This window comes from Mesoplodon densirostris, chromosome X, assembly GCF_025265405.1.
Source record: "Mesoplodon densirostris isolate mMesDen1 chromosome X, mMesDen1 primary haplotype, whole genome shotgun sequence".
Classification (NCBI taxonomy): domain Eukaryota; kingdom Metazoa; phylum Chordata; class Mammalia; order Artiodactyla; family Ziphiidae; genus Mesoplodon; species Mesoplodon densirostris.
Genome location: NC_082681.1, coordinates 3,885,649 through 3,909,186, shown reverse-complemented (window position 1 = coordinate 3,909,186; position 23,538 = coordinate 3,885,649). Strand labels below are relative to the sequence as shown.

The following is a 23,538-nucleotide window of genomic DNA, read 5'->3' as shown; positions in this document are numbered from 1 at the left end:
GCCTCACAGGGGCGCTCCTCCTGGGCGGCCTGTCCCCTGCCAACCTGAAGAAGGAAGTGAGGGGGCTCCTCAGGGTGCAGCCAGCACGGCCCCAAGTTCTGGGGCTGAACAGGACGGTGGGGTGACTCGGGTGTTGTGGGGTCCCCTCTGTTCTGGGAGGGGGAGCCCCTGGGTACACACTCAGGGCACGCACCTCCCCTTGACTCCTGGCACTGCCTGGGCCTCCTCTGCTCTGTGGCCTGAGGACACGGTCCTCAGACTTGGGCCTTCGCCTCCCGGTTCCTGGAGCCCCTGTAAGAGGGATGGAGGGGGCACCTCTTGTGTAGACTGTGGCACAGCCCTGGGCCCCTCGGTGCTGGTAGGAGGGATGGGCCGGACTCTGTGAGATCCCCCCAGTTCTGAGTTCTCGGGTGGGTGGTCTCCTCGGGGCTGGCTCGTAGTGCTCACCGTTCCCCTTAAGGGCCTGGACTCTCCCCTTTGTGGGCCTGAGGGGAAACTCAGAACAAGACCCCGGGTCTGAACAGAAAGCAGTGAGGGGGCCCCACATGTGGCCGCACCTGTCCAGGGCCTCCCGAGGGTCCTAGGATGGGGACGTTCTGGGTCCTCACCTCCTCCTCACATCCTGCCTGGCCTCCCAGCACTGACCACAGGGGCAGGTTTCTGTGGAGGCCCCTGTACCAGGGCTGGGGGTCTGCTCAGTCCGCCCTCGGGATCCTGGGAGTCCACCCTCTGCGGACCTGAAGCCTCACCCCTCACACCAAACACCTGACCTCCCGAGGACCCTGAGCCAGAAGTCAGGAAACATCTCATCTGCTGACCGTGCTCTGGCGCCTCCAAGGCCCCCGTGGAAGGGCAAAGCATCCCTCCCTGTGTTGGGGTCTAACGTCCTCAATCCTTGCTTCCTCGCGTGCAGGCTGGACTCTGGGCAGGACCTGGGATTGTCCCGTCTGCCAGTGTGAGTCCCTGCTCCTTCTACCAGGGCGCCAGTCTCTCAGAGGCCCGGACGTCAGGACGTCAGGACAGGCCTACTGTGCTCATCCCGCCCCGGGGCCTCCCACGGCCACCTGCCAGGGCGGGGATCTGGTGGGTCCTTTTTGTCCTCTCTCAGGGTCCCCTCAGTCCTGCCTAAGGGCTCTAACCTTAGTCCACCAGGGACCTGACATTTTACCCTCTGCCCTCATGAGACCCTGCCCCTTATCCCAGGTCCCCAGCTTTTCTGAGGCCCGGATGTCAGGATGTGCTGCTGTGCTCATCCCACCCTATGGCCTCCCAGGGCCAGCTCTGTTCTGGGGTCCAGGCTGCACTCAGTCCTCCCTCAGGGCCCTCACCTTGACTCCACGCAGGACCTGGGATTCTCTCCTGTGCCCGCCTGAGACCCCGCCCCTTATACCCCCTCCCCAGCCTCTCTGAGACCCCGCCCCTTTTAACCCCTCGCCAGGGTCTCTGAGACCCGGATGTCAGGAAGTGCTGCATGGGGTCATCCCACCCTATCGCCTCCCCAGGGCCCCCTCTCTTCTGGGGTCCAGGGTCCGCTCATTCCTCCCTCAGGTTCCTCACCTCGACTCCCGGCAGGTCCTGGGATTCTTCCCTCCGCCCTCTTTAGGCCCCGCCCCTTACACCAGGTCCCCAGTGTCTCTGAGACCTGGAGGCAGAAGTCAAAACTCCTTGCCAAGTGCTCATTCCGTCCCGGGACTGCCCAGGGCTGATGGCAGGGGCGGGGATCAATGGCGTCCCCTCTGTCCTCCTTCAGAGTCCTCAGCTCGAGCCCTGGCAGGTCCGGGGACGCCCCCTGTGTTCACCCGAGGCCGGACCCTCACACCAAGGCTTTCACTGTCCCGAGACCCCCAGGGGGAATCTATGCACAACACACCAGGCCACCAAGCCCAGGGCTTCTCAGGGCTGAGATGATCCCGCGGGGGTCCCTCAGCGCTCCCTCGACTCCTCACCTTGACTCTCCGCTGGCGCCCCCTCATGAACAGACATCTGAGTGCCTCTCTCGCCTCCGAGCACCCTCAGCACCAGGGGCTCTCAGCTCTCGCACCCCAGACGCAGAGCCCACCCCTCGTGCCCCCGCCCACCCGGGAGCCCGAGCCCCATTCGTGCCACGAGCGTCCTCCCCCCCACCCCACGCCCCGCCCCGCCCCGCCCCGGCGGGAGCTCCCCTAACAACTACCGAACCCGCGCCCGGGAGTCCTCCCCATCGACCCCCGCCTCAGCCAGGAGTACCTCCCCCTTCCTCCCGCCACACGCAGCAGCCGTTAGCCCTCCCCTCCCTTGTCAGCCCGTGGGGCGGGGGCCCGCCCATCCCATCCTCCCCACCCCCACAGCCAGTCGTCCTCTCCTCTGGCCCCCAAAGCCGGACCCACCCATCCAGCAGGAAGCCCTCTCCTCCGGCCCCCCCACGCTTAGCCATTAGCCCCACCCTCTGCACCCCGACTCGAAAACGCCCCCCACCAGCCACCCCAGCAGCCAGCGGTCCTCCCCTCGGACCCGAACACAGGGGGACCCTTCCCTCAGCCCCCCTTCAACCCGCTGCCCTCCGCCGCCGCTCCCCCACTCCCAACCGAGCAGCCCGTAGCCCTCCCCCCACCTCCACTCCTTCCCAGGGCCCCCGGTACCTGTGGAGTCCAGCCCCCGGCAAAGCCCCCGCCTGTCTCCTGACTTGCTCTGACTCTGTGGATGACTCCGGAGTCCTGCTCAGAAGGGGCTGAAGAGCTCGTCTCAGCAGTGCAGCCAGGAACTCTGCAGCTGACGGTCCCAGGCACTCTGTGCGAACGCCACGTGGGTTTCCGGGTGCTCCCGGAAGCTCCAGGGAGATGAGGGAGAAAGTTCTAGACGTCTCTTTACAGAGAAAGTGGTTGGATGACAAGAGCACGTGAGGAGGCGCTTTGCTACGGGAGCAGCAGTAGCCATGCGCACTGAGGGCCTGAGGTCCCAAGGTTTGGCGCCTCAGGAAGCAAAAGACACGCCCATTGGCCTTCCACCAATAGGAAGGCCTCCCTGCAAGGCTGTGGAGTTGGGGGAGCAAACTTGGCGATGCAGAGCCCGTTGTGGCAAATAACTCAATTTGTCTTTACAGGTGGTTTTCTACTGTGACTGATAATGTCATAAACCTATTCTGATTTCTTTTGTTTTTTTTAGTTTTTGAATTTTATTTTATGTAATTTTTTATACAGCAGGTTCTTATTAGTTACCCATTTTGTACATAAAATTGTACATTTGTGAATCCCAATCTCCCAACTCATCACACCACCACCACCCCCGCCCCCACCATTTTCCCACCTTGGTGTCCATATGTCTGTGCTCTACATCTGTGTCTCTGTTTCTGCCCTGCAAACCGGTTCATCTGTACCATTTTTATAGGTTCCACACATATGCATTAATATACGATATTTGTTTTTCTCTCTCTGACTTCCTTCACTCTGTATGACAGTCTCTAGATCCATCCACGTCTCTACAAACGACCCATTTCGTTCCTCTGTACAGCTGAGTAATAAAGCAATAGTAATAAAGCTCTTCTTTATATGGATTGATTTCTTGTCTAGTTGTATCAACTAGCCATCTTCTCACATGGCACAAGAGGATGAGGCAGCTGTCTGGGGTCTCTTTTATAAGGGAGCTAATCTCATCCATGAGGGCTCCCCCAGCATGGGCTAATCACTTCCCAGCGCCCCACCTCCAAATCCCATCCCTTTGGGGGTTAGAATTTCACAGGTGAATGAGGGGGAGAGGATTACAAATATTCAGTCCGTAGCACTGTCAGTCCAACTATTGTTGCTCCTATGTTCCCTTTTTCCTGCTGAGATAATCAAGTTTTTCATTTACATTTTAACTTCTCTACTGCCTTTTCAGGCAATTATCAGTTTTCGCTAAAACTTTACAATTCACCTATGAAATGGAAGAAGAACCCTCACCATGTCTGGGTCTGCAAAGTGCCTAGCCTACCCTCTCACTGGAGAGGTGTCCCACAGGTGCTGAGCAGGAATCCGACTCTGGACCCCCACCCTCACCCGCAGCAATCCTTTCCCTCCATTGCCCACTGCGGAGGCCACACTCAGCTGAAACGTTCCGAGAAATTTATTAAAGAGAAACATTGACTGAAACCATTGAACGGAGGGCATGATAACACAGAGAGGAACTTCTAACGGCCACCGGACCCCACGGGTTCCCCCCCCCCGGGGTCCCCAACAAGGTGCCTCCGCTACACCCCACCCATCGGCCCTCCATCCCCCCCCCAGTCTCCCTTCCTGAGGGCCCCACATGTGGCCTCTCTCCAGGACAATGTGTGCTGGCAATGCCTGCTCCCCTCAGGGAAGCCCCTCCCCCTATGGCCCACATGCCTGGGGCCTGGCCCTGCCCTGTGGTGGGCACAGGACAGTCCCACAGCAGGGCACGCACCACTGAGCCGACGACGTGGTGTCCCGAAGAACAACCCGGTGGCCATGAATTGTACTGGTAATTACTTTCACATTTCCAAGTAAACTCCTATTGCAATGCTGTGTTATCTAGGTTGGGATCACAAACTATGAAGGAATGTTTCCCAGTTGATTTTACAAATACCAAAATTCAGCCTTGTATTGGATCAGTACAAATATATGTGGTCAATACCATTCACAAACGTAGAAACTGAAGCTTATTAAATACTATTATTAATATACAGAAATCAGTTGCCTTTGTATACACTAAAAACAAAGTATCAGAGAAATTAAGGAAACTATCTCATTTACCATTGCATCACAATGATAGAATACCTAGGAATAAACCTACCTAAGGAGGCAAAAGACCTGTACACTGAAAAGTATAACAGTGGTGAAAGAAACTGAAGACAACACAAACAGATGGAAAGATAACATTGCATTCTTGAATTGGAAGCATCAGTAGTGTTAAAATGACCATACTACTCAAGTCAACCTACAGAACTGCAATCAATGCAATTCCTATGAAAATACTCTTGGCATTTTACACAGAATTTGAACAAATAATTTTAAATTTTCTATGGAAACACAAAAGACCCTGAAGAGCCAAAACAATCTTGAGAAAGAACAACAGAGCTGGAGGAATCATACTCCCTGGTTTCACACTACAGTATAAAGCTACAGTAATCAAAGCAGTATGGTACTGGCACAAAAACAGACAAATAGATCAATGGAACAGGATAGAAAGCAAAGAAATAAACCCACGCACCTATGGTCAATTAATCTACAACAAACTAGGCAGGAATACAGTAGACACTGGAGAAAAGACAGTCTCTTCAATAAGTGGTGCTGAGAGAACTGAACAGCTACATGTAAAAGAATGAAATTAGACCATTGTCCAACAGCATAAACAAAAATAAATGCAAAATAGGGTAAAGGCCTAAATGTAAGACCGGATACTATAAAACTCCTAGAGGGAAACACAGGCAGAACACTCTTTGACATAAATCACAGCAATATGTTTTTGGATCTATCTCCTAAGGAAAAGAAGTAAAAGGAAAAATAAACAAATGGGACCTAACTAAACTTAAAAGCTTTTTTGCACAACAAAGGAAACCACTGACAAAACTAAAAGACAACCTACTGAATGGGAGAAAAGATTTGCAGCTGAAGTGACTGACAAAGGATTAATATCCAATATATATAAACAGCTCATACAACTCAACATCAAGAAAACAAACAACCCAATTACAAACATGGGCAGAAGAACTGAATAGACATTTTTTCAAGGAGAAAATGCAGATGGCCAACAGGCACATGAAATGATCCTCCACATCACTAATCATCAGGCAACTGCAAGTCAAATCCACAAAGAGATATCACCTCACACCTAGTCAGAATGGCTATCATGGAAAAGAACACAAATAACAAATGTAGGTGAGGATGTGGAGAAAAGGGAACCCTTGTACGCTGTTGGGAGAATGTAGATTGGTGCAGCCACTGGGGAAAACAGCATAGAGGTTTCTCAAAAAACTAAAAACAGAACTACCATAGGATCCTGCAATTCCACTCCTGGGTATATATCCCCTCAAAACCCCACTAACTCGAAAAGATCCATGCACCCCAATGCTCATAGAAGCATTATTTACAATTGCAAAGATACGGAAGCTACCTAAGTGTCCATCGACAAATGAATGGATAAAGAACAGGTACTGTATATGTACAATGGACTACTACTCAGCCATAAAAAAGGAACAAACTTTTGCCTTTTGCCTTTTGCAGCAACATGGATGGACTTGGAGGGCAACATGCTAAGTGAAGTAAGTCAGACTTACTTAAGGGAACGGCAAATAATGCACGATATCACTCATATGTGGAATCTAAAAAATACAACAAACTAGTGAATATATCAAAAAAGAAGCAGACTCAAAGATACAGAGAACAAACTAGTGCTTATCAGTAGGGATGAGGGAGGGGCACTACAGGGATGGAGGACTGGGAGGCACAAACTTTGGGGTGTAAGACGGGCTACAAGGATGTATTGTACAACACGGGGAGTAGAGCCAATATTTGGTAACAACTGTAAATTGAATGTAACCTTTAAAAATTGTATAAAAAATACAAAGTATTGGCATTTAAAACATCTTCTATGAAAAAGAACAACATTTGAAAAATCACTAAAGGAAACAGATGAATTTCCATGTCATCTTAGAAAACAGGAAAACAAAGATGCTACACCGGGTTGCCCCAACTTGCCCGGGCCCTCACTGCTTAGAAGGCTGACCACTCCCTCTTCAAACTCAGAGTGAAGGATCAGCCTCCCTTCCTGCCCCACAGGAGAAGCTGCTGGACGCGGGCCTGGAAGGAGCCTGGCTGCTGCTCTGGCTCAGGCTCCCTGTTCCTCGTCGCTCACACCCTCTGCAGACAGGGATGGGAAGGACCTGGGATCCCATTCACTGACCCTGTGCAGATGCTCCAGGACCTGACACTTGCTGGTCTCCGCGTAGGCCCGGGGACCCCAGAGGAACTCGTAGCGGGCGGGGTCGCTGTGGGGCACCTGCCGGTACTCCACGTAGCCCTCCTGCACCCACACTTTGGTGAGGAGCTCCCTGGGCTCCCCATAGATGTAGTGCTCCCTCCCGGCACACACATCTATCTTGCTAAGTGCTCCCCAGACCACCTCCTCAGGGGCAACAGAGTCGGCCTCCAGGAGGATCAGGCCCAGGAGCAGCACCAGGAGGCCGGTCTTGGGCATGCTCGGCCTGTCACTCAGCATCCCATCGTAGGTGAGGCCCAGGGTGGGGACGAGGACATAGGAGTGATTGCTGGGGTCCACTTCCTTCACGTCGAGGCCAAGGATCAGCCGCATGTCCTCGGAGGCTCGCCTGAAGACCATGGGGAAGTGGTCCTGGTAATCTTTGAGGATGGTCAGCATTTCTGCCTTTGTGGTCGACTCCTTGGTCTGATGCTTGAACAGCAGGAACGCCACCAGTTCATCCACCTTCTGACATAGAGCATGTTGGAGCACATCTTCCTGGTCATGCCAGGTGCTCGGCCCTTCCTCATCTTGGGGGCTGAGGCCGTCGTCTTCACATTGGCTCCATGGAGGGGTGGCCCTGGCAGTGGGGGAGGGGCTCTGGGGGGGACTGGGTTCTCCAGCATCAGCCACCTCCTCCGAGGTGCCCAGGAACAGGTCAGAGTAAGAAGAGGAGGACGAGGGGGATACGGCCTCCTCCCCCTCAGCCCCCAACAGCTGTGCCTCCACCAGGCCCTGGGCCGGGACTGGGGTCTGAAAGTCTGCCTCCGGCTGGCGGAGCTCACTCATCTCGACCAGGGGCATGATGACTGGGGTCGGGCCGCCGACGGGAGTGTGGGCAGGGGCGACAGGTAGGGACCACGGACCTGGGGGAGAGAGGGCGTGTGAGCGGCCTCGGCGGAGAAAGGCACCCCGGGCAGCTCTGACAAGAGTCACTTACAGGTCTCGTCTTCAGGGGTGCCCTCGGGCCTCACAGGGGCGCTCCTCCTGGGCGGCCTGTCCCCTGCCAACCTGAAGAAGGAAGTGAGGGGGCTCCTCAGGGTGCAGCCAGCACGGCCCCAAGTTCTGGGGCTGAACAGGACGGTGGGGTGACTCGGGTGTTGTGGGGTCCCCTCTGTTCTGGGAGGGGGAGCCCCTGGGTACACACTCAGGGCACGCACCTCCCCTTGACTCCTGGCACTGCCTGGGCCTCCTCTGCTCTGTGGCCTGAGGACACGGTCCTCAGACTTGGGCCTTCGCCTCCCGGTTCCTGGAGCCCCTGTAAGAGGGATGGAGGGGGCACCTCTTGTGTAGACTGTGGCACAGCCCTGGGCCCCTCGGTGCTGGTAGGAGGGATGGGCCGGACTCTGTGAGATCCCCCCAGTTCTGAGTTCTCGGGTGGGTGGTCTCCTCGGGGCTGGCTCGTAGTGCTCACCGTTCCCCTTAAGGGCCTGGACTCTCCCCTTTGTGGGCCTGAGGGGAAACTCAGAACAAGACCCCGGGTCTGAACAGAAAGCAGTGAGGGGGCCCCACATGTGGCCGCACCTGTCCAGGGCCTCCCGAGGGTCCTAGGATGGGGACGTTCTGGGTCCTCACCTCCTCCTCACATCCTGCCTGGCCTCCCAGCACTGACCACAGGGGCAGGTTTCTGTGGAGGCCCCTGTACCAGGGCTGGGGGTCTGCTCAGTCCGCCCTCGGGATCCTGGGAGTCCACCCTCTGCGGACCTGAAGCCTCACCCCTCACACCAAACACCTGACCTCCCGAGGACCCTGAGCCAGAAGTCAGGAAACATCTCATCTGCTGACCGTGCTCTGGCGCCTCCAAGGCCCCCGTGGAAGGGCAAAGCATCCCTCCCTGTGTTGGGGTCTAACGTCCTCAATCCTTGCTTCCTCGCGTGCAGGCTGGACTCTGGGCAGGACCTGGGATTGTCCCGTCTGCCAGTGTGAGTCCCTGCTCCTTCTACCAGGGCGCCAGTCTCTCAGAGGCCCGGACGTCAGGACGTCAGGACAGGCCTACTGTGCTCATCCCGCCCCGGGGCCTCCCACGGCCACCTGCCAGGGCGGGGATCTGGTGGGTCCTTTTTGTCCTCTCTCAGGGTCCCCTCAGTCCTGCCTAAGGGCTCTAACCTTAGTCCACCAGGGACCTGACATTTTACCCTCTGCCCTCATGAGACCCTGCCCCTTATCCCAGGTCCCCAGCTTTTCTGAGGCCCGGATGTCAGGATGTGCTGCTGTGCTCATCCCACCCTATGGCCTCCCAGGGCCAGCTCTGTTCTGGGGTCCAGGCTGCACTCAGTCCTCCCTCAGGGCCCTCACCTTGACTCCACGCAGGACCTGGGATTCTCTCCTGTGCCCGCCTGAGACCCCGCCCCTTATACCCCCTCCCCAGCCTCTCTGAGACCCCGCCCCTTTTAACCCCTCGCCAGGGTCTCTGAGACCCGGATGTCAGGAAGTGCTGCATGGGGTCATCCCACCCTATCGCCTCCCCAGGGCCCCCTCTCTTCTGGGGTCCAGGGTCCGCTCATTCCTCCCTCAGGTTCCTCACCTCGACTCCCGGCAGGTCCTGGGATTCTTCCCTCCGCCCTCTTTAGGCCCCGCCCCTTACACCAGGTCCCCAGTGTCTCTGAGACCTGGAGGCAGAAGTCAAAACTCCTTGCCAAGTGCTCATTCCGTCCCGGGACTGCCCAGGGCTGATGGCAGGGGCGGGGATCAATGGCGTCCCCTCTGTCCTCCTTCAGAGTCCTCAGCTCGAGCCCTGGCAGGTCCGGGGACGCCCCCTGTGTTCACCCGAGGCCGGACCCTCACACCAAGGCTTTCACTGTCCCGAGACCCCCAGGGGGAATCTATGCACAACACATCAGGCCACCAAGCCCAGGGCTTCTCAGGGCTGAGATGATCCCGCGGGGGTCCCTCAGCGCTCCCTCGACTCCTCACCTTGACTCTCCGCTGGCGCCCCCTCATGAACAGACATCTGAGTGCCTCTCTCGCCTCCGAGCACCCTCAGCACCAGGGGCTCTCAGCTCTCGCACCCCAGACGCAGAGCCCACCCCTCGTGCCCCCGCCCACCCGGGAGCCCGAGCCCCATTCGTGCCACGAGCGTCCTCCCCCCCACCCCACGCCCCGCCCCGCCCCGCCCCGGCGGGAGCTCCCCTAACAACTACCGAACCCGCGCCCGGGAGTCCTCCCCATCGACCCCCGCCTCAGCCAGGAGTACCTCCCCCTTCCTCCCGCCACACGCAGCAGCCGTTAGCCCTCCCCTCCCTTGTCAGCCCGTGGGGCGGGGGCCCGCCCATCCCATCCTCCCCACCCCCACAGCCAGTCGTCCTCTCCTCTGGCCCCCAAAGCCGGACCCACCCATCCAGCAGGAAGCCCTCTCCTCCGGCCCCCCCACGCTTAGCCATTAGCCCCACCCTCTGCACCCCGACTCGAAAACGCCCCCCACCAGCCACCCCAGCAGCCAGCGGTCCTCCCCTCGGACCCGAACACAGGGGGACCCTTCCCTCAGCCCCCCTTCAACCCGCTGCCCTCCGCCGCCGCTCCCCCACTCCCAACCGAGCAGCCCGTAGCCCTCCCCCCACCTCCACTCCTTCCCAGGGCCCCCGGTACCTGTGGAGTCCAGCCCCCGGCAAAGCCCCCGCCTGTCTCCTGACTTGCTCTGACTCTGTGGATGACTCCGGAGTCCTGCTCAGAAGGGGCTGAAGAGCTCGTCTCAGCAGTGCAGCCAGGAACTCTGCAGCTGACGGTCCCAGGCACTCTGTGCGAACGCCACGTGGGTTTCCGGGTGCTCCCGGAAGCTCCAGGGAGATGAGGGAGAAAGTTCTAGACGTCTCTTTACAGAGAAAGTGGTTGGATGACAAGAGCACGTGAGGAGGCGCTTTGCTACGGGAGCAGCAGTAGCCATGCGCACTGAGGGCCTGAGGTCCCAAGGTTTGGCGCCTCAGGAAGCAAAAGACACGCCCATTGGCCTTCCACCAATAGGAAGGCCTCCCTGCAAGGCTGTGGAGTTGGGGGAGCAAACTTGGCGATGCAGAGCCCGTTGTGGCAAATAACTCAATTTGTCTTTACAGGTGGTTTTCTACTGTGACTGATAATGTCATAAACCTATTCTGATTTCTTTTGTTTTTTTTAGTTTTTGAATTTTATTTTATGTAATTTTTTATACAGCAGGTTCTTATTAGTTACCCATTTTGTACATAAAATTGTACATTTGTGAATCCCAATCTCCCAACTCATCACACCACCACCACCCCCGCCCCCACCATTTTCCCACCTTGGTGTCCATATGTCTGTGCTCTACATCTGTGTCTCTGTTTCTGCCCTGCAAACCGGTTCATCTGTACCATTTTTCTAGGTTCCACACATATGCATTAATATACGATATTTGTTTTTCTCTCTCTGACTTCCTTCACTCTGTATGACAGTCTCTAGATCCATCCACGTCTCTACAAACGACCCATTTCGTTCCTCTGTACAGCTGAGTAATAAAGCAATAGTAATAAAGCTCTTCTTTATATGGATTGATTTCTTGTCTAGTTGTATCAACTAGCCATCTTCTCACATGGCACAAGAGGATGAGGCAGCTGTCTGGGGTCTCTTTTATAAGGGAGCTAATCTCATCCATGAGGGCTCCCCCAGCATGGGCTAATCACTTCCCAGCGCCCCACCTCCAAATCCCATCCCTTTGGGGGTTAGAATTTCACAGGTGAATGAGGGGGAGAGGATTACAAATATTCAGTCCGTAGCACTGTCAGTCCAACTATTGTTGCTCCTATGTTCCCTTTTTCCTGCTGAGATAATCAAGTTTTTCATTTACATTTTAACTTCTCTACTGCCTTTTCAGGCAATTATCAGTTTTCGCTAAAACTTTACAATTCACCTATGAAATGGAAGAAGAACCCTCACCATGTCTGGGTCTGCAAAGTGCCTAGCCTACCCTCTCACTGGAGAGGTGTCCCACAGGTGCTGAGCAGGAATCCGACTCTGGACCCCCACCCTCACCCGCAGCAATCCTTTCCCTCCATTGCCCACTGCGGAGGCCACACTCAGCTGAAACGTTCCGAGAAATTTATTAAAGAGAAACATTGACTGAAACCATTGAACGGAGGGCATGATAACACAGAGAGGAACTTCTAACGGCCACCGGACCCCACGGGTTCCCCCCCCCCGGGGTCCCCAACAAGGTGCCTCCGCTACACCCCACCCATCGGCCCTCCATCCCCCCCCCAGTCTCCCTTCCTGAGGGCCCCACATGTGGCCTCTCTCCAGGACGATGTGTGCTGGCAATGCCTGCTCCCCTCAGGGAAGCCCCTCCCCCTATGGCCCACATGCCTGGGGCCTGGCCCTGCCCTGTGGTGGGCACAGGACAGTCCCACAGCAGGGCACGCACCACTGAGCCGACGACGTGGTGTCCCGAAGAACAACCCGGTGGCCATGAATTGTACTGGTAATTACTTTCACATTTCCAAGTAAACTCCTATTGCAATGCTGTGTTATCTAGGTTGGGATCACAAACTATGAAGGAATGTTTCCCAGTTGATTTTACAAATACCAAAATTCAGCCTTGTATTGGATCAGTACAAATATATGTGGTCAATACCATTCACAAACGTAGAAACTGAAGCTTATTAAATACTATTATTAATATACAGAAATCAGTTGCCTTTGTATACACTAAAAACAAAGTATCAGAGAAATTAAGGAAACTATCTCATTTACCATTGCATCACAATGATAGAATACCTAGGAATAAACCTACCTAAGGAGGCAAAAGACCTGTACACTGAAAAGTATAACAGTGGTGAAAGAAACTGAAGACAACACAAACAGATGGAAAGATAACATTGCATTCTTGAATTGGAAGCATCAGTAGTGTTAAAATGACCATACTACTCAAGTCAACCTACAGAACTGCAATCAATGCAATTCCTATGAAAATACTCTTGGCATTTTACACAGAATTTGAACAAATAATTTTAAATTTTCTATGGAAACACAAAAGACCCTGAAGAGCCAAAACAATCTTGAGAAAGAACAACAGAGCTGGAGGAATCATACTCCCTGGTTTCACACTACAGTATAAAGCTACAGTAATCAAAGCAGTATGGTACTGGCACAAAAACAGACAAATAGATCAATGGAACAGGATAGAAAGCAAAGAAATAAACCCACGCACCTATGGTCAATTAATCTACAACAAACTAGGCAGGAATACAGTAGACACTGGAGAAAAGACAGTCTCTTCAATAAGTGGTGCTGAGAGAACTGAACAGCTACATGTAAAAGAATGAAATTAGACCATTGTCCAACAGCATAAACAAAAATAAATGCAAAATAGGGTAAAGGCCTAAATGTAAGACCGGATACTATAAAACTCCTAGAGGGAAACACAGGCAGAACACTCTTTGACATAAATCACAGCAATATGTTTTTGGATCTATCTCCTAAGGAAAAGAAGTAAAAGGAAAAATAAACAAATGGGACCTAACTAAACTTAAAAGCTTTTTTGCACAACAAAGGAAACCACTGACAAAACTAAAAGACAACCTACTGAATGGGAGAAAAGATTTGCAGCTGAAGTGACTGACAAAGGATTAATATCCAATATATATAAACAGCTCATACAACTCAACATCAAGAAAACAAACAACCCAATTACAAACATGGGCAGAAGAACTGAATAGACATTTTTTCAAGGAGAAAATGCAGATGGCCAACAGGCACATGAAATGATCCTCCACATCACTAATCATCAGGCAACTGCAAGTCAAATCCACAAAGAGATATCACCTCACACCTAGTCAGAATGGCTATCATGGAAAAGAACACAAATAACAAATGTAGGTGAGGATGTGGAGAAAAGGGAACCCTTGTACGCTGTTGGGAGAATGTAGATTGGTGCAGCCACTGGGGAAAACAGCATAGAGGTTTCTCAAAAAACTAAAAACAGAACTACCATAGGATCCTGCAATTCCACTCCTGGGTATATATCCCCTCAAAACCCCACTAACTCGAAAAGATCCATGCACCCCAATGCTCATAGAAGCATTATTTACAATTGCAAAGATACGGAAGCTACCTAAGTGTCCATCGACAAATGAATGGATAAAGAACAGGTACTGTATATGTACAATGGACTACTACTCAGCCATAAAAAAGGAACAAACTTTTGCCTTTTGCCTTTTGCAGCAACATGGATGGACTTGGAGGGCAACATGCTAAGTGAAGTAAGTCAGACTTACTTAAGGGAACGGCAAATAATGCACGATATCACTCATATGTGGAATCTAAAAAATACAACAAACTAGTGAATATATCAAAAAAGAAGCAGACTCAAAGATACAGAGAACAAACTAGTGCTTATCAGTAGGGATGAGGGAGGGGCACTACAGGGATGGAGGACTGGGAGGCACAAACTTTGGGGTGTAAGACGGGCTACAAGGATGTATTGTACAACACGGGGAGTAGAGCCAATATTTGGTAACAACTGTAAATTGAATGTAACCTTTAAAAATTGTATAAAAAATACAAAGTATTGGCATTTAAAACATCTTCTATGAAAAAGAACAACATTTGAAAAATCACTAAAGGAAACAGATGAATTTCCATGTCATCTTAGAAAACAGGAAAACAAAGATGCTACACCGGGTTGCCCCAACTTGCCCGGGCCCTCACTGCTTAGAAGGCTGACCACTCCCTCTTCAAACTCAGAGTGAAGGCTCCCTTCCTGCCCCACAGGAGAAGCTGCTGGACGCGGGCCTGGAAGGAGCCTGGCTGCTGCTCTGGCTCAGGCTCCCTGTTCCTCGTCGCTCACACCCTCTGCAGACAGGGATGGGAAGGACCTGGGATCCCATTCACTGACCCTGTGCAGATGCTCCAGGACCTGACACTTGCTGGTCTCCGCGTAGGCCCGGGGACCCCAGAGGAACTCGTAGCGGGCGGGGTCGCTGTGGGGCACCTGCCGGTACTCCACGTAGCCCTCCTGCACCCACACTTTGGTGAGGAGCTCCCTGGGCTCCCCATAGATGTAGTGCTCCCTCCCGGCACACACATCTATCTTGCTAAGTGCTCCCCAGACCACCTCCTCAGGGGCAACAGAGTCGGCCTCCAGGAGGATCAGGCCCAGGAGCAGCACCAGGAGGCCGGTCTTGGGCATGCTCGGCCTGTCACTCAGCATCCCATCGTAGGTGAGGCCCAGGGTGGGGACGAGGACATAGGAGTGATTGCTGGGGTCCACTTCCTTCACGTCGAGGCCAAGGATCAGCCGCATGTCCTCGGAGGCTCGCCTGAAGACCATGGGGAAGTGGTCCTGGTAATCTTTGAGGATGGTCAGCATTTCTGCCTTTGTGGTCGACTCCTTGGTCTGATGCTTGAACAGCAGGAACGCCACCAGTTCATCCACCTTCTGACATAGAGCATGTTGGAGCACATCTTCCTGGTCATGCCAGGTGCTCGGCCCTTCCTCATCTTGGGGGCTGAGGCCGTCGTCTTCACATTGGCTCCATGGAGGGGTGGCCCTGGCAGTGGGGGAGGGGCTCTGGGGGGGACTGGGTTCTCCAGCATCAGCCACCTCCTCCGAGGTGCCCAGGAACAGGTCAGAGTAAGAAGAGGAGGACGAGGGGGATACGGCCTCCTCCCCCTCAGCCCCCAACAGCTGTGCCTCCACCAGGCCCTGGGCCGGGACTGGGGTCTGAAAGTCTGCCTCCGGCTGGCGGAGCTCACTCATCTCGACCAGGGGCATGATGACTGGGGTCGGGCCGCCGACGGGAGTGTGGGCAGGGGCGACAGGTAGGGACCACGGACCTGGGGGAGAGAGGGCGTGTGAGCGGCCTCGGCGGAGAAAGGCACCCCGGGCAGCTCTGACAAGAGTCACTTACAGGTCTCGTCTTCAGGGGTGCCCTCGGGCCTCACAGGGGCGCTCCTCCTGGGCGGCCTGTCCCCTGCCAACCTGAAGAAGGAAGTGAGGGGGCTCCTCAGGGTGCAGCCAGCACGGCCCCAAGTTCTGGGGCTGAACAGGACGGTGGGGTGACTCGGGTGTTGTGGGGTCCCCTCTGTTCTGGGAGGGGGAGCCCCTGGGTACACACTCAGGGCACGCACCTCCCCTTGACTCCTGGCACTGCCTGGGCCTCCTCTGCTCTGTGGCCTGAGGACACGGTCCTCAGACTTGGGCCTTCGCCTCCCGGTTCCTGGAGCCCCTGTAAGAGGGATGGAGGGGGCACCTCTTGTGTAGACTGTGGCACAGCCCTGGGCCCCTCGGTGCTGGTAGGAGGGATGGGCCGGACTCTGTGAGATCCCCCCAGTTCTGAGTTCTCGGGTGGGTGGTCTCCTCGGGGCTGGCTCGTAGTGCTCACCGTTCCCCTTAAGGGCCTGGACTCTCCCCTTTGTGGGCCTGAGGGGAAACTCAGAACAAGACCCCGGGTCTGAACAGAAAGCAGTGAGGGGGCCCCACATGTGGCCGCACCTGTCCAGGGCCTCCCGAGGGTCCTAGGATGGGGACGTTCTGGGTCCTCACCTCCTCCTCACATCCTGCCTGGCCTCCCAGCACTGACCACAGGGGCAGGTTTCTGTGGAGGCCCCTGTACCAGGGCTGGGGGTCTGCTCAGTCCGCCCTCGGGATCCTGGGAGTCCACCCTCTGCGGACCTGAAGCCTCACCCCTCACACCAAACACCTGACCTCCCGAGGACCCTGAGCCAGAAGTCAGGAAACATCTCATCTGCTGACCGTGCTCTGGCGCCTCCAAGGCCCCCGTGGAAGGGCAAAGCATCCCTCCCTGTGTTGGGGTCTAACGTCCTCAATCCTTGCTTCCTCGCGTGCAGGCTGGACTCTGGGCAGGACCTGGGATTGTCCCGTCTGCCAGTGTGAGTCCCTGCTCCTTCTACCAGGGCGCCAGTCTCTCAGAGGCCCGGACGTCAGGACGTCAGGACAGGCCTACTGTGCTCATCCCGCCCCGGGGCCTCCCACGGCCACCTGCCAGGGCGGGGATCTGGTGGGTCCTTTTTGTCCTCTCTCAGGGTCCCCTCAGTCCTGCCTAAGGGCTCTAACCTTAGTCCACCAGGGACCTGACATTTTACCCTCTGCCCTCATGAGACCCTGCCCCTTATCCCAGGTCCCCAGCTTTTCTGAGGCCCGGATGTCAGGATGTGCTGCTGTGCTCATCCCACCCTATGGCCTCCCAGGGCCAGCTCTGTTCTGGGGTCCAGGCTGCACTCAGTCCTCCCTCAGGGCCCTCACCTTGACTCCACGCAGGACCTGGGATTCTCTCCTGTGCCCGCCTGAGACCCCGCCCCTTATACCCCCTCCCCAGCCTCTCTGAGACCCCGCCCCTTTTAACCCCTCGCCAGGGTCTCTGAGACCCGGATGTCAGGAAGTGCTGCATGGGGTCATCCCACCCTATCGCCTCCCCAGGGCCCCCTCTCTTCTGGGGTCCAGGGTCCGCTCATTCCTCCCTCAGGTTCCTCACCTCGACTCCCGGCAGGTCCTGGGATTCTTCCCTCCGCCCTCTTTAGGCCCCGCCCCTTACACCAGGTCCCCAGTGTCTCTGAGACCTGGAGGCAGAAGTCAAAACTCCTTGCCAAGTGCTCATTCCGTCCCGGGACTGCCCAGGGCTGATGGCAGGGGCGGGGATCAATGGCGTCCCCTCTGTCCTCCTTCAGAGTCCTCAGCTCGAGCCCTGGCAGGTCCGGGGACGCCCCCTGTGTTCACCCGAGGCCGGACCCTCACACCAAGGCTTTCACTGTCCCGAGACCCCCAGGGGGAATCTATGCACAACACATCAGGCCACCAAGCCCAGGGCTTCTCAGGGCTGAGATGATCCCGCGGGGGTCCCTCAGCGCTCCCTCGACTCCTCACCTTGACTCTCCGCTGGCGCCCCCTCATGAACAGACATCTGAGTGCCTCTCTCGCCTCCGAGCACCCTCAGCACCAGGGGCTCTCAGCTCTCGCACCCCAGACGCAGAGCCCACCCCTCGTGCCCCCGCCCACCCGGGAGCCCGAGCCCCATTCGTGCCACGAGCGTCCTCCCCCCCACCCCACGCCCCGCCCCGCCCCGCCCCGGCGGGAGCTCCCCTAACAACTACCGAACCCGCGCCCGGGAGTCCTCCCCATCGACCCCCGCCTCAGCCAGGAGTACCTCCCCCTTCCTCCCGCCACACGCAGCAGCCGTTAGCCCTCCCCTCCCTTGTCAGCCCGTGGGGCGGGGGCCCGCCCATCCCATCCTCCCCACCCCCACAGCCAGTCGTCCTCTCCTCTGGCCCCCAAAGCCGGACCCACCCATCCAGCAGGAAGCCCTCTCCTCCGGCCCCCCCACGCTTAGCCATTAGCCCCACCCTCTGCACCCCGACTCGAAAACGCCCCCCACCAGCCACCCCAGCAGCCAGCGGTCCTCCCCTCGGACCCGAACACAGGGGGACCCTTCCCTCAGCCCCCCTTCAACCCGCTGCCCTCCGCCGCCGCTCCCCCACTCCCAACCGAGCAGCCCGTAGCCCTCCCCCCACCTCCACTCCTTCCCAGGGCCCCCGGTACCTGTGGAGTCCAGCCCCCGGCAAAGCCCCCGCCTGTCTCCTGACTTGCTCTGACTCTGTGGATGACTCCGGAGTCCTGCTCAGAAGGGGCTGAAGAGCTCGTCTCAGCAGTGCAGCCAGGAACTCTGCAGCTGACGGTCCCAGGCACTCTGTGCGAACGCCACGTGGGTTTCCGGGTGCTCCCGGAAGCTCCAGGGAGATGAGGGAGAAAGTTCTAGACGTCTCTTTACAGAGAAAGTGGTTGGATGACAAGAGCACGTGAGGAGGCGCTTTGCTACGGGAGCAGCAGTAGCCATGCGCACTGAGGGCCTGAGGTCCCAAGGTTTGGCGCCTCAGGAAGCAAAAGACACGCCCATTGGCCTTCCACCAATAGGAAGGCCTCCCTGCAAGGCTGTGGAGTTGGGGGAGCAAACTTGGCGATGCAGAGCCCGTTGTGGCAAATAACTCAATTTGTCTTTACAGGTGGTTTTCTACTGTGACTGATAATGTCATAAACCTATTCTGATTTCTTTTGTTTTTTTTAGTTTTTGAATTTTATTTTATGTAATTTTTTATACAGCAGGTTCTTATTAGTTACCCATTTTGTACATAAAATTGTACATTTGTGAATCCCAATCTCCCAACTCATCACACCACCACCACCCCCGCCCCCACCATTTTCCCACCTTGGTGTCCATATGTCTGTGCTCTACATCTGTGTCTCTGTTTCTGCCCTGCAAACCGGTTCATCTGTACCATTTTTCTAGGTTCCACACATATGCATTAATATACGATATTTGTTTTTCTCTCTCTGACTTCCTTCACTCTGTATGACAGTCTCTAGATCCATCCACGTCTCTACAAACGACCCATTTCGTTCCTCTGTACAGCTGAGTAATAAAGCAATAGTAATAAAGCTCTTCTTTATATGGATTGATTTCTTGTCTAGTTGTATCAACTAGCCATCTTCTCACATGGCACAAGAGGATGAGGCAGCTGTCTGGGGTCTCTTTTATAAGGGAGCTAATCTCATCCATGAGGGCTCCCCCAGCATGGGCTAATCACTTCCCAGCGCCCCACCTCCAAATCCCATCCCTTTGGGGGTTAGAATTTCACAGGTGAATGAGGGGGAGAGGATTACAAATATTCAGTCCGTAGCACTGTCAGTCCAACTATTGTTGCTCCTATGTTCCCTTTTTCCTGCTGAGATAATCAAGTTTTTCATTTACATTTTAACTTCTCTACTGCCTTTTCAGGCAATTATCAGTTTTCGCTAAAACTTTACAATTCACCTATGAAATGGAAGAAGAACCCTCACCATGTCTGGGTCTGCAAAGTGCCTAGCCTACCCTCTCACTGGAGAGGTGTCCCACAGGTGCTGAGCAGGAATCCGACTCTGGACCCCCACCCTCACCCGCAGCAATCCTTTCCCTCCATTGCCCACTGCGGAGGCCACACTCAGCTGAAACGTTCCGAGAAATTTATTAAAGAGAAACATTGACTGAAACCATTGAACGGAGGGCATGATAACACAGAGAGGAACTTCTAACGGCCACCGGACCCCACGGGTTCCCCCCCCCCGGGGTCCCCAACAAGGTGCCTCCGCTACACCCCACCCATCGGCCCTCCATCCCCCCCCCAGTCTCCCTTCCTGAGGGCCCCACATGTGGCCTCTCTCCAGGACGATGTGTGCTGGCAATGCCTGCTCCCCTCAGGGAAGCCCCTCCCCCTATGGCCCACATGCCTGGGGCCTGGCCCTGCCCTGTGGTGGGCACAGGACAGTCCCACAGCAGGGCACGCACCACTGAGCCGACGACGTGGTGTCCCGAAGAACAACCCGGTGGCCATGAATTGTACTGGTAATTACTTTCACATTTCCAAGTAAACTCCTATTGCAATGCTGTGTTATCTAGGTTGGGATCACAAACTATGAAGGAATGTTTCCCAGTTGATTTTACAAATACCAAAATTCAGCCTTGTATTGGATCAGTACAAATATATGTGGTCAATACCATTCACAAACGTAGAAACTGAAGCTTATTAAATACTATTATTAATATACAGAAATCAGTTGCCTTTGTATACACTAAAAACAAAGTATCAGAGAAATTAAGGAAACTATCTCATTTACCATTGCATCACAATGATAGAATACCTAGGAATAAACCTACCTAAGGAGGCAAAAGACCTGTACACTGAAAAGTATAACAGTGGTGAAAGAAACTGAAGACAACACAAACAGATGGAAAGATAACATTGCATTCTTGAATTGGAAGCATCAGTAGTGTTAAAATGACCATACTACTCAAGTCAACCTACAGAACTGCAATCAATGCAATTCCTATGAAAATACTCTTGGCATTTTACACAGAATTTGAACAAATAATTTTAAATTTTCTATGGAAACACAAAAGACCCTGAAGAGCCAAAACAATCTTGAGAAAGAACAACAGAGCTGGAGGAATCATACTCCCTGGTTTCACACTACAGTATAAAGCTACAGTAATCAAAGCAGTATGGTACTGGCACAAAAACAGACAAATAGATCAATGGAACAGGATAGAAAGCAAAGAAATAAACCCACGCACCTATGGTCAATTAATCTACAACAAACTAGGCAGGAATACAGTAGACACTGGAGAAAAGACAGTCTCTTCAATAAGTGGTGCTGAGAGAACTGAACAGCTACATGTAAAAGAATGAAATTAGACCATTGTCCAACAGCATAAACAAAAATAAATGCAAAATAGGGTAAAGGCCTAAATGTAAGACCGGATACTATAAAACTCCTAGAGGGAAACACAGGCAGAACACTCTTTGACATAAATCACAGCAATATGTTTTTGGATCTATCTCCTAAGGAAAAGAAGTAAAAGGAAAAATAAACAAATGGGACCTAACTAAACTTAAAAGCTTTTTTGCACAACAAAGGAAACCACTGACAAAACTAAAAGACAACCTACTGAATGGGAGAAAAGATTTGCAGCTGAAGTGACTGACAAAGGATTAATATCCAATATATATAAACAGCTCATACAACTCAACATCAAGAAAACAAACAACCCAATTACAAACATGGGCAGAAGAACTGAATAGACATTTTTTCAAGGAGAAAATGCAGATGGCCAACAGGCACATGAAATGATCCTCCACATCACTAATCATCAGGCAACTGCAAGTCAAATCCACAAAGAGATATCACCTCACACCTAGTCAGAATGGCTATCATGGAAAAGAACACAAATAACAAATGTAGGTGAGGATGTGGAGAAAAGGGAACCCTTGTACGCTGTTGGGAGAATGTAGATTGGTGCAGCCACTGGGGAAAACAGCATAGAGGTTTCTCAAAAAACTAAAAACAGAACTACCATAGGATCCTGCAATTCCACTCCTGGGTATATATCCCCTCAAAACCCCACTAACTCGAAAAGATCCATGCACCCCAATGCTCATAGAAGCATTATTTACAATTGCAAAGATACGGAAGCTACCTAAGTGTCCATCGACAAATGAATGGATAAAGAACAGGTACTGTATATGTACAATGGACTACTACTCAGCCATAAAAAAGGAACAAACTTTTGCCTTTTGCCTTTTGCAGCAACATGGATGGACTTGGAGGGCAACATGCTAAGTGAAGTAAGTCAGACTTACTTAAGGGAACGGCAAATAATGCACGATATCACTCATATGTGGAATCTAAAAAATACAACAAACTAGTGAATATATCAAAAAAGAAGCAGACTCAAAGATACAGAGAACAAACTAGTGCTTATCAGTAGGGATGAGGGAGGGGCACTACAGGGATGGAGGACTGGGAGGCACAAACTTTGGGGTGTAAGACGGGCTACAAGGATGTATTGTACAACACGGGGAGTAGAGCCAATATTTGGTAACAACTGTAAATTGAATGTAACCTTTAAAAATTGTATAAAAAATACAAAGTATTGGCATTTAAAACATCTTCTATGAAAAAGAACAACATTTGAAAAATCACTAAAGGAAACAGATGAATTTCCATGTCATCTTAGAAAACAGGAAAACAAAGATGCTACACCGGGTTGCCCCAACTTGCCCGGGCCCTCACTGCTTAGAAGGCTGACCACTCCCTCTTCAAACTCAGAGTGAAGGATCAGCCTCCCTTCCTGCCCCACAGGAGAAGCTGCTGGACGCGGGCCTGGAAGGAGCCTGGCTGCTGCTCTGGCTCAGGCTCCCTGTTCCTCGTCGCTCACACCCTCTGCAGACAGGGATGGGAAGGACCTGGGATCCCATTCACTGACCCTGTGCAGATGCTCCAGGACCTGACACTTGCTGGTCTCCGCGTAGGCCCGGGGACCCCAGAGGAACTCGTAGCGGGCGGGGTCGCTGTGGGGCACCTGCCGGTACTCCACGTAGCCCTCCTGCACCCACACTTTGGTGAGGAGCTCCCTGGGCTCCCCATAGATGTAGTGCTCCCTCCCGGCACACACATCTATCTTGCTAAGTGCTCCCCAGACCACCTCCTCAGGGGCAACAGAGTCGGCCTCCAGGAGGATCAGGCCCAGGAGGCAGCACCAGGAGGCCGGTCTTGGGCATGCTCGGCCTGTCACTCAGCATCCCATCGTAGGTGAGGCCCAGGGTGGGGACGAGGACATAGGAGTGATTGCTGGGGTCCACTTCCTTCACGTCGAGGCCAAGGATCAGCCGCATGTCCTCGGAGGCTCGCCTGAAGACCATGGGGAAGTGGTCCTGGTAATCTTTGAGGATGGTCAGCATTTCTGCCTTTGTGGTCGACTCCTTGGTCTGATGCTTGAACAGCAGGAACGCCACCAGTTCATCCACCTTCTGACATAGAGCATGTTGGAGCACATCTTCCTGGTCATGCCAGGTGCTCGGCCCTTCCTCATCTTGGGGGCTGAGGCCGTCGTCTTCACATTGGCTCCATGGAGGGGTGGCCCTGGCAGTGGGGGAGGGGCTCTGGGGGGGACTGGGGTTCTCCAGCATCAGCCACCTCCTCCGAGGTGCCCAGGAACAGGTCAGAGTAAGAAGAGGAGGACGAGGGGGATACGGCCTCCTCCCCCTCAGCCCCCAACAGCTGTGCCTCCACCAGGCCCTGGGCCGGGACTGGGGTCT

General features: G+C 54.0%; 3 protein-coding genes across 3 annotated transcripts; all 3 read right to left on the bottom strand.

The window, feature by feature from the left end:
- Nucleotides 1-6,801: 6,801 nt before the first annotated feature.
- Nucleotides 6,802-7,740, bottom strand: LOC132482504 (melanoma-associated antigen 10-like). Its single transcript, XM_060087825.1, has 2 exons — nucleotides 7,607-7,740; nucleotides 6,802-7,489 (listed from the first exon to the last, which is right to left on the bottom strand). Exons 1-2 carry the CDS (start codon nucleotides 7,738-7,740, stop codon nucleotides 6,802-6,804), a joined length of 822 nt encoding a protein of 273 aa, XP_059943808.1.
- Nucleotides 7,741-14,713: 6,973 nt separating this feature from the next.
- On the bottom strand, nucleotides 14,714-15,652 carry LOC132482505 (melanoma-associated antigen 10-like). Its single transcript, XM_060087826.1, has 2 exons — nucleotides 15,519-15,652; nucleotides 14,714-15,401 (listed from the first exon to the last, which is right to left on the bottom strand). Exons 1-2 carry the CDS (start codon nucleotides 15,650-15,652, stop codon nucleotides 14,714-14,716), a joined length of 822 nt encoding a protein of 273 aa, XP_059943809.1.
- Nucleotides 15,653-22,631: 6,979 nt separating this feature from the next.
- LOC132482636 (melanoma-associated antigen 10-like) lies at nucleotides 22,632-23,409 on the bottom strand. Its single transcript, XM_060087948.1, has 2 exons — nucleotides 22,981-23,409; nucleotides 22,632-22,928 (listed from the first exon to the last, which is right to left on the bottom strand). The coding sequence occupies exons 1-2, from the start codon at nucleotides 23,407-23,409 to the stop codon at nucleotides 22,632-22,634; spliced, it is 726 nt and encodes a 241-aa protein (XP_059943931.1).
- Between the last annotated feature and the right edge of the window lie 129 nt (nucleotides 23,410-23,538).